General features: G+C 44.0%; 1 protein-coding gene across 1 annotated transcript in view; it reads right to left on the bottom strand.

Moving 5' to 3' along the window:
- mdn1 (midasin AAA ATPase 1) overlaps positions 1–13,574 on the bottom strand; it is a 147,876-nt gene that overhangs the window by 5,786 nt on the left and 128,516 nt on the right. The window contains 19 exon segments of the mRNA XM_079643066.1: positions 68–269; positions 1,152–1,267; positions 1,535–1,624; positions 3,640–3,797; positions 3,892–4,065; positions 4,664–4,862; positions 5,583–5,684; positions 5,862–6,014; positions 6,093–6,406; positions 6,556–6,700; positions 7,017–7,148; positions 7,260–7,435; positions 7,562–7,697; positions 8,368–8,505; positions 9,118–9,279; positions 9,811–10,010; positions 10,478–10,603; positions 12,224–12,450; positions 13,007–13,414. Of these exon segments, the coding sequence (XP_079499192.1) occupies positions 68–269; positions 1,152–1,267; positions 1,535–1,624; positions 3,640–3,797; positions 3,892–4,065; positions 4,664–4,862; positions 5,583–5,684; positions 5,862–6,014; positions 6,093–6,406; positions 6,556–6,700; positions 7,017–7,148; positions 7,260–7,435; positions 7,562–7,697; positions 8,368–8,505; positions 9,118–9,279; positions 9,811–10,010; positions 10,478–10,603; positions 12,224–12,450; positions 13,007–13,414 (3,358 nt within the window).

Here is a 13,574-nt window from a genome sequence, read left to right as displayed (position 1 = left end):
CAACTCCTACAGGATACATGAAGTATTTAGATTCAGCCGTGTCTCTCTATGCGGACGTCTCATAGACCTCCAGCAGCAGCCCGTGTCCTCTCACCTGTTTGGAGTGGTTGTCCACCATGCTGGAGGAGTCGTCCACGGCCAGGCAGATCTGGTACTCCCTCTTGCTGGGCTTCGTCCTCCGCAGCCAGATCTTGTCTTTCCGGAACTGACTGGCGATGTAGGGGATCACCTTCCTCATGTTCAGACGCTTCCCTGTGCGGTAGTCCCCCCTGTGGAGCCACATCACATGACCTTTAACTTCACTGTGAGGCTGTGCATGTAACACAGCATTAGCATTGATAAACATGAGCCTTTCATGACAGGAGACAAAACCAGGGGGCCAAAGAGGTATCCAGGGGGGTCCCCATGCAACAGATCAGACACTAACAGGATCCCTCATACATACTTTTCACACTTGTGCAAATCTTCATAATTGCTTGATATCTATATTTGATACTAGAGGTGGGAAGTCATTCAATAAATGTACTCAAGTACTGTAATTAACTACAATTTTGAAATACTTTGACTACAGTACTTCACTTGAGTATTTCCATTTTATGCTACATTTTACTTTTCTCCACTACATGTATTTAATACCTTTAGTGTCTTAACAGATGTGGATTAATGATGAAATATAATCAAGTCTTAAATCAGACTTTAGTTCCACCTGGAGTAAATCCACAAGCTACCCTGCAGTATACAAAGTCATTCAAACTAGCTGCACCTTTACCAGCTTTGATAAGACTTTCATGATCAATCATTATAAAACATATCATATATATTATTCTGAAATCTGCACTGTGAGTAGTTTGACTTTTAGTACTTTAGTATATTTTGATGCTAATAATTTTGTACTTTTACTTGAGTAACATTTTGAATTCTGGACTTTTACTGTAACAGTATTCCTACATTCTGGTACTTCTACTTAAGTACAAGATCTGAGTACTTCTCCCACCTCTGTATGATACCTTTTTAATGAGGTCTTTGGAGTCAAACTTACCCCTTCTCCTTTTATTGCAATTGTGGAGTTATTTCAGAGGAAATTAATCAAATGCTATTGCTTTCACTTCCCTAATTGATAGGAGACTATGATTATGAGTGTGGGGGCTCACTTGAGTTTGGCGGCCTTCGTGGGCTCCAGGATGAGGCGCAGCTGCTCACACAGCTGCTGGGACAGAGCCGAGGTCAGGGTCTGGTACTGGTGCCACATGGAGGCTGCTGCACTCTCCTGCAACACGGACAACAACACATCAGTCTAAGAGTCACATTTTAAATACTATGTGCATGCCTTTTTATATAATAGTGTTCTATTTTCTTCGTCTGTATCTTTACTTTGCAGTAACAACGTCAATGTCTCCTTTTTAGGACAAATAAAGGAATTCTGATTCTATTGTGAGGAGATATGTTAAATAATGTTATGAGTATTATTTTGCAGGCACAGTCCTTTCACAGCCTGTACTGTATGTAATGTTCTACAGGAAGCACTGTGCCTCACCTCCTCCTGAGTGCCTGGAGCCAGCTGGTGCCAGGCCTCCAGCTGCAGCTCCATCTCCCTCCTCATCTCCTCCGGGTCCCTCTCCTCCTTCTGCAAACACACACACACAAACACAGTTCAATGCAAGCTTTTTATATTTGACTATTTACCATTACAACACAGTGCTGAAGGAGGGGGGATGACTGAAAAACGAAATTGCGGATATAAGTGTCAGAAATGGGTTTTCTCCGGAGGGCGGCTGGCATTTCTCTTAGGAATAAAGGGAGGGGAGGGACTCTGACGACCTTACAAGGTGCCCAAACTCCTTTGGGTTCGGGCACCTTGGCCTGGGAGAGTCGATTGATGTGGACAGGGAAAGGGAAGTTTGAGGTCCTTTGCTGGACCACGACCCGACTCCGATGGATGGATGGACAACACAGTGCTGAGACATTTGGACTAGTTGTGTGCAACAGAGTGAAATAGAGCTGTGCAGGGATAACAAGTATAAGATAAGATGGACCTTTATTAATCCCCATGGGGAAATTCAGTATGAACCGTATGAACCCAACCCTGATATTAGCAAGTGCCCCCTTGACAACAATCGATGGGATTTTTCCATTGGATTTCAGATTACGGCTATGCTAAAAACAAACTACCGTAATTTTCGGACTATAAGGCGCACCTGAATATAAGCCGCAGCAGCTAAATTGAATGATGTGTACATATATAAGCCGCACTGGACTATAAGCCGCAGGTGTTTTAATGTTTAATTACCATATGTAAGGGTTCGTGCACAGAGGGGATTGTCGGGAAAGAGATGGCTGTTTGAGGAAGCTCCCATTTATTAACATTTCAACAAACAAGTTGCATATTTGCATAACGTATTCAAGTGTTACCATTTAGTGCAATAGTAGCTACAGAACATGTACTGTGCTGTGTAAACTGTACTGTATCACATAGCGTTTCAGACACACAAACTTTTCAACTTTCAAATTTAAATGCTGCGCTCCCAGCGCACGTTTAACACCTTTGCACAAACTGTCTCGCTCTCGTAATGTCTGTCTGTCTTGCTCTCGTTCTGTCTCTCGTACCACTCTCGGTTCCACTTTTACTTTTGCGCGCTACCTGTCTCACTCTTTTCCGGCCTCCAGCTTTTCCTGCTGGAGCCCGCCGCTTAAAGGTGGGGGGCGCGGACCGGCCATAGAGCCCATAGAGTTAAAGGTGGTGGACTGTAACCTGTAAAATCCATAGATTTAGGAGGTCCCCTAGTGGCCGTTAGCTGTACAAATCCATAGATTAGCCGCACCGTTATATAAGCCGCAGCGTCGAAAAATGGGGAAAAAGGCGCGGCTTATAGTCCGAAAATTACGGTACATCATGGTTGCATTAATTATACATTTTTGTCATGATGACATTTAATAGTCTCAATGAGTCACTTATTAGCAACCATCGAAGCTGCTGGGACTCCCAGCAGCTTCGACTGAAGCCTTCCGAGTAAATCGCAAGAACGCCGACACCTCCTCATCTCCAGCGCTCCCATGTTTTCTTTTGTGTTGCCATAACCCACCCACCTCTTCAACTCTGCTTATCCTTAAACCCGCCCCTCCCCCTCTGAACCAACATCCTCCTGACTGCTTTTCTGTTTTTGTTTTGTTTTGTTTTTGTTTGTGTTTTTGTTCTTGTTTTGTTTGTCGACCTGACTCATAATGTAAAGCGTCTTTGGGTCTAGAAAAGCGCTATATAAATCCCATTTATTATTATTATTATTATAAGTTAGTCTCTCTGCGTTTGGCTGGGCTAATGTTAATGCTAATAATACTAATGCGAGGATAATAAAAGTTTTACGGGGCGTGGTTTGCAATTCGCCCAGCCAATCAGAACTGGGGCACTTTTTTTCCCCCAGGAGAGTACCACCTCTCAGCAGGCACTAAAAATGGGGTAAAAGTTCCCGGCACCAAGTACTCTTTTTGGTGTGAACGCGACATAACAAATTAGTTAGTCTGTTAGTTACTAACGGAACTAAACGGGAAAAGTACTCCGGTGTGAACGCGCCTATTGACTTCAAGACGAGGGAACTGCAGTGAAGGGAAGTGGTCAAATGCTGACTCATTAGAGAGCTTGTGTACCTGCATGGTGTCCATCAGCAGCTCGGGCACCGTGTGAATCGTGGATTCAGTCCGTCTGTCTCCCCGCTCTTCTTCTTTGGGTTTCTTTCGGTCCTTCTGTCTCTCTTCATCCTCCTCCTCTCCCTGCTTCTGCACCTCCATCTCCCCACTGTCTGCACCTGCAGGATAAGGAGAGGGGGTGGGGGTTAACACAGATACATCTAGGGTGCATTTGTTAAGAAAATCACAGAGGTTTCGTCTTAAATGTGTCACCTTTCTGGGAGGCCTTGGTGGAGTCAAGCTGCTCGGGCTTCAGCTCCTGGACCTCAGCAGCCTGGAGATCCTCTTCCTGCTTATCTGTTTCCATGGCAACATCCTCATCGTTCTGATCTTCATCCTGGTCCTTATGAGGGCCTGCTGCTTTCTGCTGGTCTGCACTGGCAACATCTGGAAACAGCAAATACGAAAATAAATTACAGAGCAGGACAGGAACTGATGAAAAGATATTTACCCATTCAAGAACATTTATATATGAACCTCAAATATTCTGTAAACAAAAAAGCTCACATCAGTGGTAGAAATATAAAGTAATAAAGAACTGCATCAAACAAATAAAGAAAAATACAGTTTCATATTTCAGATTAAATATTTGTTTAAATCTGCATCCATACTGTCACCTTTGAAGTATGTACAAATGTCTCTATCCTGAAGTTGTACTTTTTGTCCCGTTTATCTTAAATTCTACCTCTTACCAAAACTTCTGAAGTAAATACAATCATAGAATAAATGGCAATACCTTTTTCTTATAAATTATAGAAAAGCACATGCATATTCAATACCAAGTCTAAATCTTTCCACTGTCTCTTTATGCAGGGTATATTGTGGTTAAAATCCTTAACTTTATCATCGAGATGAAATGTGTTTCCTATGATTTCTCTGTTTGAACTGACTGTGTGTGTATATGTGTGTATGTGTGTGTGTGTGTGTGTGTGTGTGTGTGTGTGTGTGTGTGTGCGCGTGCGTGCGTGCGTGTGTGGTCACTGACCGTATGTCTGCGTGTCGTAGGCGCTCTCCCCCTGCTGGATGTGCTCGTACAGGTCTGACTCCTGCTGGGCGTCGCTCTGCTTCCTCTCCTCGCTGCGCTCCTTGCTGCTCTCCACTGTGCGCAGCCGCTTGTTGATTCGCTCGTTGTAGTCGCCCGTCGAGCGCTCGTTGTCCGCCTGACCGGGTTTCCTCTTGAAGCTCTGCAACAGCAAAGATAAAGACTCTGATGATGCACTAAAGAAACATTTACTTGAACGATTCTAACTCCATATTTGAAGACAAACCTAAAGTCAGTTCAGAATGTAAACCATACTCATATATGTTGGCCTTATAAAGCTCTATGAGGCTTATGGGAAATATTTATCAGAGAGATATCAGCCATTTGGGGATTTTTATAAATACAAACATACTTATCCACTATTTGGAAAAACACCAGAAGAAGTACAAATGAAAGATTCTTAATTATTACTTTTAATAAGAGTATCAATAATTAAACTAATGACAAGGAATTGGTTAAAATATGATAACCTCATAAACTCAAAATGGAAGGATTTTGTAAATGAAATGTATAAAATAATAAAAAGATTAAACAAGAAACAAGAGCTGGGTAAAAGTGGGTGAGGTCTACAAGATACAACATTAATATAGCCCTGTGGTTAGATGTGAAAATGTATATACTTATGAGAGTTAATGATACATCTGTAAACAACTATACTTTTTTTCTATACTTTTTTCCTCCTCTTTGTCAGAGCTGAGCATGTTATTTAGTTTTCCATTGTATCTTCATTTGAACTGTATTTAAATCGTGTTGTGTACGCCGTGTAACTTTATCATTTCTTGAAGTGCAAAAATAAAACAACAAAACAATATAAACTAAACAATAGCAGAGGGAGAAGAGTGGAGTCTCCAGATGGTCTCACCTGGGTCTTGTTCTGGGTCTGTTTCTGTGAGGCCATCCTGGCTGTCAGCTTGGACTGGTGGCCCTCTGATTGGCTGGCATCAGCAGAACCAGTCCCGTGCTCCTAACACAACGCAGAAACAAATATTGTAAAGTATGTTTAAACTCTATCCCTTTTAGAGGACCACTTTAGTCTGGTTGGTGGACTGAAAACATTATAAGAACAAAACAGACAAACAATCCCCCCCCCAGTAAACATAACAGTATCCGATGCCTTAACCCCCCCTCCCTCAGTCAGTACCTCTTTGGCCTGCTCTCTCTCGGAGGCCTCCCCCCCCAGCTCCACGGCCGTGTCGCTCTGGACGTTCTGCTCTCCGGTCTGACCCTCCGTGTTGTGCTCCTTCCTCTCCGCTGACTCCGGCTGCTCCTCATCCTCCCCTGCTCCTTCCTCCTCCTGTAAGCATTACCACAGTGACACAGGGAACAGAGGCTTCAGGGTCACGCAGCTCCATCAGTTTGTTGACATACACACCTTTGGTTTTTGTCCTTCGTCATTTGGAACACTCAGATCTTCGTCTCTTCCTGCCTCCTCTCCTTTCTCCTTCTCCTCTTCTTCTTCATTTTTCTCAGCAGACTCTAGGTCTCCCTCCGCCTTCTCTCCTCCTCCCCCCTCCTGCTCCTCCTCCTCTTCAGTCTTGGGCTCCTGACCCTTTTCCTCTCCTGGCAGCTCTGTCTGCTCCTCCTCCATCTTTTCAGCTCCTTGCTCCTCCTCTCCCTCTTTCTGTCCGTTCTCCTCCTTCTCATCCAGGGCCGTTGACTTCTCATCAATGTCAAACGGATTATCTTCTGAACGGGTCAGTTCAAAGTGTTAAAGCATTTCAAATAAGGTTAGAGTTTAGCAGAACACCTGTGGATGGCGTATAGGCTGTCTAACTAAGCATGGTGGACAGTAAGGGGTCCGCCACCTTCAAATAGAGTAACTGTTCCTGACTCACCTTCCCCCTCGCCCTCCTCTCCCTCGCCTCCAGCCTCTTCATCCTGGTCCAGGTTCAGGTCCTCAGGCAGATCCATGGCCTCGGGGTCCGGCCTCTTGTCCTGCTGACCGTGGTAGGGGTCCACTTCATTCTCATCAAACTCACGCTGAGAATCAGAAACAAGTATGATATCATTTGTGACATTTTGGAAATATCTGAAAACAATCCTGGAAGAAAAATATCAATCTTAAGGGAACCAGAACCAGAATAACTTCATTAGTCCAAGTGGGGGCATTTACAGTGTTACAGCAACAAGAGGCGTGACAGGTTCAAAAGGAGGTAGGCAATGATACAGAATATAAGCTCACTGATTTAAGAGAGAAAAGCATATAAAGAACTAATGGACATAATTAAAGAACTAAGAGACAGGAAGGGGGAAGGGTTAGTGGGGGGGGGGGGGAGGGGTCTGTGGTTGTGACTACCTCATCTCCTTGTTCATTGATCTTTTCTTTCTCCTCCACGTCCATCTGCTCATCTTTGTCCTGCTTCTTCTTGTCTTTGTTGGGGTCTGCAGCATCCAAGTTGTCGTCGTTAGCAACCATCTCAGATTCTCCCTGAGAACAGGGACAGGAGAAGTCATGGGTTTCAAAAGGTTTCATTCAACATTTGACCGGTGGATCAGTTCATGTAAACTGCTGCTTTACAGCCTGGTGGGGACTCTGTACCTCATCCATGCCCTGGCCGGACTCTTCCTCCTTGTCACTTCCTTCCTCCTCCTCATCATCATCATCATCATCCCCCCACATCCTCTCATCCAGAGTGTCTGTCTGTCCTTCCCCCAGGTCACCCATCTTCTTATCCAGATCCTGGTCCTCCTCTTTCCCCGAGTCCTCATCTTCACCTGCAAAGGATAAAGAAAATCATCATCCATTCAGACTAGACTTGAACCGTCCCTAACGTAGCCAGCAAGCGGAAGTCAAGAGACACATATTGAAAGGATTCCCCCAGAGACGACGCTTCAGGTTACCTGCTTCATTCTCATCCCCATCATGCATCTGGCCATCAAAGTCATCTGACATCTCGATGGCGTTGTCCTCCGCCTTGATATTCCCTTTATCCTGCTCCTCCTCCTTCTCCTGACCCTCCTGCAGAGTGTCCTCCACCTGGGGAAGAACAATTTGGGTTTATATATAAAAAAAACTGACATTCAGCAGTTTATGGTAATCAATGACTCATTCATTAATACTTAGTCTTTTTCTTAAATATACTATACTATAATACTTATAGTCTAAACTTCTTCAAAGTGTTCAGCACTCTTGATTTATTTTGCTATAGTCTGCATGTTTCTCATTTGAACAGGACCCATAATGTAATATGAAACCAGGCTGCCCTTCTCAGCCGTAGCATTGGCGTGTCATTGGTACTATACATGTTAGAGATTAGTTTTGAAAGAAAAAAAGGTTACACTACAAAAACGTGAAATCTTGCCGAGCATTTTTGAACACTTTTGAGCATTTCTGGCTTATTTTGTAACAACATTTCCTGATCTTGGTCAAATAGTTCAAAATTAGGTTCCCCAGCTAATTAAAAGATCTTATTTCAAGAAAGTCTTGAGGAAAATGTTCACTTGTTACAAGCAGCACTGTTTTCAGTGTACCAGTGCCCCTAGCCTTTCCCATAATTCAAAGCGCATCTCACAGCCTTCAGCAGCTGACGTGAGTTTTTGTTCTGAACAAGCTGAGCTAATTAAGACCAAGAGAAGATGAAAGCTCCTACAAGCATTAAGTCACATTTGACCATGATTATTTTGTGAAAATGTACAAGTGAAGTTACCTGATCCTCATTCTCGATCTTGTCGCTGACGTCTTTGGAGCCCTCTCCCTCTCCTATTCCTCCGCCCTCATTCTCGTGGAACTCCGTGGCTCCTTCTCCATCTCCACCAGCCATCAGCTCCTGAGGCAGGCAGAAACCCTGGGGGGGGTGGGGGGCACAACAATCATTGAGTAACTGCTTATGCCACTGCATGACTGCATTTTAGATGACCACTCACTGCAGTATTGCTAAAGTAAGGTGAAGGGAAACGACACGAGTACTGACTGAATACACACTATCCTGCAAGACTATGGCCAACAACAATATTAACATATCAGTTATTTATCATGATTACTCATTGGGAATTGAAAAAAATATACTGTTTATATACATATATTTATTTTTGTAAAAACTAAATAAAAATAATTTATTTAAATTTAAATTAAAACAAACTGCTTTCACTTCCTTGCCTCCCTGTCAAAGCAGCAACATTTCTTAAAAATAAAATACAAATAAAATAAAGACAAACATAAAAAATGTAAACACAATATAAATAAATATTCTCAGTAAAAAAGCCATATATTCAGAGGAGTATCTAAACACTATCAAATAATTGCACATTGAGATCAAATGAAGAGGCTAAATTAAGCTCTTGTAAAAGTGTTATTAAATATTTCACGTATGTGAATAATCAAAACCTTAGAGTAAAGCACACACCCACAAAGCAAACCCTATTTGAACCCCTTGATGAGAGACTGTGTTGCCCCCTACCTTCTGAGCGAGCTCGCTGAAGATGTTGGCCAGCACTGACAGCAGCTTGCCGGTGCTCCTGTGAGCCCCCAGACACACAGCCATGTAGGAGCGCACCGTGTCCGAGTACACCCCCAGCAGCGGCTCCAGCTGCACCAGCATCCTGACCGCTCTGTCCACCTCCTGCACACACACACAGGGACTGAGCTAGAGGCCTCATTCTGACATGAAACAAGCCTTTCACACACCATTATCAAATCAAACTTGATTTATCAAGCACTTTTCAGACACAAAGGTAACTCTAAGTGCTTCACAATTCAAACACATAGAAAATCTATAAATAAAGCCAGAGTAACATTCATTACTGTGATTAAAAATTACATTAGTAACAACACACATATATTTTATATAGATACATATATAATACAAAAAAGAATACAAATACAATTTAGTTAGAAGCTACATTTAAAAATGTGGGTCTGCCCTCAGGTCTTGGCCAGTAATAACAAAAAGAGGCCTCACCGAGGGTCTGTGTTCTGACTTTGGGTTTGTTTAAAAGACCAGTCCCAGAAGACCTGAGTGTTCTAGAGGGCTCATACTGTCGGTTAAGAGCAAATCTGATAAATAGCTAGGCCCAAGACCATTAAGAGCTTTCAAAACCGATACAAGTATTTTTAAATTGATTTGAATTGATAAGGGATCGGTTGTTGGTACCTGGAGCTGCAGGGGCTGGCAGGAGTCTCTGTGGGTCCTCAGGAGGTCCAGCAGCCTCTCCAGCCCTGCGCTGACCTCTCCCAGACTCAGAGCCCCCACCTCGGCCTCCAGCTCCCCCTCCAGCAGCAAGGTCAGGTGACCTGGCTTCAGCAGGTCCTCAACAGGCTGTTCATCCCCTTTCTCTTCCTCCTCAGCACCCTCTGAAACATCACATGTACACAACATTATATAATTTGTATTAATGCTGTCAGGAAAATCAGGATATTCTAATATATCGGCAGAGGCTTTTATACGACGGGTCCTTTTTCTGTCTCATGCACAAGACTTTGAAAGTCGCCAATTTTATTATTACTACTGCCTTTATCAAGCCTTGCTCAGGACTTTGTTTCTCCCCTTTTAAAAATACAGGGAAAAACTAAACACACAGGCCATCACTACCTACACTGTATGTAGAATGCCCTCTTTGAATGCAAAATACAACACTTATTCAAATGTAAGATACAACTGACAAAGACCATGTCTGAAGCTGGCGTCTCCAGTAACACAGAAGTAACAAACCTGGAGCGTTGTGTAGTTTGAAAAAGCCCAGTTTTTGTTAGCATGCTTATTAAAGTATCGTAATTAGGTGGAAATGTGTGGCGGGCACCCTGCACTTCATCATTCTCACCTGTCTTCACGTCTCCAGGCTGCTCTCTCTCCCTCCTCTTCACCAGCGCCTGGACAGCACACAGCACTGTGTTGATGTGAGTCTCCAGCTCAGCAGAGAACTCCGTACAGAAAGCCGTCTGGTGATCTGTTGGAGAAAGAAGCAGAGGAGCTGTAGAACCAAGGTACGAAATGTGATTTGTAGCTGAAGTTACTTTGTTATCCTCCTCGATTTGTGTTTGTATCCGTCAGTGAGGTGTCTGTAAGGATGGGTACCGAGCCTCGGTATTAAACCGGCCCCGGGGCTGAATTATTAAAGACCGTGGTACCGTTAAGCTCCGACGTTATCGGTCTTTTTATCAGTACTGGAGACATTTAAAAAATACGTCATATGTATTATATTACATATCACTCGTTAGATGCTTTTATCCAAAGCGACTTACATACTCCTGTGGGGATTACTGTGGGCAAACCACACAGGAGCAATTTGGGGTGAAGTGTCTCAGGGACACAACGACATGCTGACTCCAGTGGGGTTTGAACCTGTTACCCCCTGATCCGAACACCAACACACTGCGCCACACGCCTCCCGTATTATGCTACACAAACATAATATTGCAGTTTTAGTTTCGCCAACTCCGTTTTCTAACAAGACTGCAAAATGCATCTATGATTATTTTTAGTATTTTCAATCTTTCCAATCCAGACGAGAGATCTCTCCCCCCCCCCCCCGTCTGTGTGCGAGGGGGCGGGGCAGTTTAAGCAAACGCAACACACACACACACAAGAGGTGCTTGTAGGTATATTATGTGTTACCGTTGGACAGAGGCAGGTGAGCCGTTCCTCTGGTTCCAATCAAAAACAGTGTCAGGCTGTTCTTTTTAAAGAACAAAAAACAAGAGTGTCATTGATTTTTCTCATTTCACCCTCTGCTAGAAAGTATTACTGGTTGCTACTAAATCATTTGGGGAAGCACTCTCCAGCCACTACAGACAAGTTATTCCAGATAGCACTGATAAGATCACACACACACACACACACACACACACACACACACACACACACACACACACACACACACACACACACACACACACACACACACACACACACACACACACACACACACACACACACACACACACACACACACACACACACACACACACACACACACACACACACACACACACACACACACACACACACACACGCTCCGAGGTGTGGTTAAACTTTACGCGTCTCGATGTGGACAATGCTCGTTACCTAAAGTGCAATAAGAGTTTAGCATGTAAGGGCGGTAACACGAGCAATTTGTCAAAACATTTTGCAAAAGTGCACCACACGTTTCCACGTCAGGTGTTATGTATGCTAGCAGCAACACACGGAGTTAACTACATTATACAAAAACGGGTTAATGATTAGAGGTATAGTAACTGAGTTACTCTTTATTTTGTTAAAGTTTCAGCTATTCTGTTTACAGTTCTGTCATCACATTATTTAATACCATTTGTTAAAACACTGTTGTTTCTTTTGATGTGAAATATTATTTATTTTATTTAAATAAAAAGCAATGTTCATTTTGTTCACAATTTGTCTAGTTAATTTACCTTTTTTATTCTCCAAAAGAACCGCTAAGAGTACCGTTAAAAGATTGGACCGATAAGCGCTATCGATAAAAGTAGTAGTACCGTTAAAACCTTAACCATACCCATCCCTAGGTGTCTGTTGGTGATATCTGAAGGTGTGACACTATAGGCTCACTCACCTGAGGGCTGGGGTCCCAGAGACAGCAGCTGGGTCTTCCAGGTGGTGAACTCACTGATGTTGGCCTCCACCTGTCCTCTGACGTACTGCAGGCTCTGGGTGATGGTGGGCTGGCTGTCTGCACCCCCCACACCCAGGGTGGGGGTGAACAGCTGCTCCACACTGGGCATCTGAGCCGCCACTTCTGCCAGCTGATCGAAGGCTGAGCAGCATGTGAGAAAGTGTTCCCTGTGGAGAGCAGACACCAGAGTTTAGGGTGAAGGGTGACCAGCAGAGGTGGGAAGTAACTAAGTAAATTTACTTTCGAGGTACTTTTACTTTACTTGAGTATTTCAATTATTTGCTACTTTGTACTTCTACTCCACTACAATTCAGAGGTAAATGATGTACTTTTATTCCACTACATGTATTTAATACCTTTAGTTACTTTATAGATTTAGATTAATGATGTGAAATATAATCAAGTGTTAAATCAGACTTTAGTTCCACCTGGAGTAAATTCACCAGCTACCCTGCAGTATACAAAAGATTTAAAACTAATTCAAACTAAATATATTAGTCTGAAATGGGCAAATCTGCATAATGAGTGTGTTTACTTTTGATTGACATCTGACACAACTAATGCTGATCGCCCTCTCTTGCTAAAAACAGCCATTGGTTAAAAGCCACGTCAACTGTCAATCAAACCAGGCCATTGTCTCAATTAGTGGCACCCAGGACAAATGATAGAAATGTTAAAGCGGGACCCCTGCTCTCCCTATCAGGTAAACAGCTTGTGTGTTACCGTGAGTGCAGCTGTCTCTCAGAGGTCTGCTGAGCGACCCCGTCCAGTTCCACCTTCAGGTCCTGAGTCTGCTTCAGCATCAGGTTCATGCTCTGGTTCAGCTGGCTCCAGGCGGGGTCTCCTCTCCGCAGCAGACAGCCGGGGGGTTGGCGCTGAGTGGCCAGTGGGGAGGGGCACCTCAGGGTGAGCTGCCTACCGCCACCCCCCTCCTCCTTCTGCTGGAGGTCCTCGGGGCAGCACTCCAGCAGCCAGGCCAGCTGCTGCAGGAGGGTGGAGCACTGAGCGGCCAGCGCCTGGCCCCGGCCCACCCACTCTCTGAGGGAGGCCTGGGGGGGCAGGGTGCAGCCGGGGGCCTCACTGTGGCCCTGCAGGTCGGCCTTAAGGCCCTGAACACTGTCTGTCAGCCTCCTGGGAGCGGGGTGAGAGAAGAAGGGTTCGAAGGTATAACAGCACATTCATTGTTCTATCTAAACTAAAGTGCAGCTGAGGCTCTTTGAGTATTTTCCTTATAAGATAGGATGAAGAGAAGATATACTTTATTGATCCCAAATTGTGTAAATGTTTTTGT

This window comes from Notothenia rossii, assembly GCF_949606895.1.
Source record: "Notothenia rossii genome assembly, chromosome: 8".
NCBI classification, from domain to species: domain Eukaryota; kingdom Metazoa; phylum Chordata; class Actinopteri; order Perciformes; family Nototheniidae; genus Notothenia; species Notothenia rossii.
Note: the sequence above shows the minus strand (reverse complement) of the source record. Positions and strands in the feature narration are given on the sequence as shown.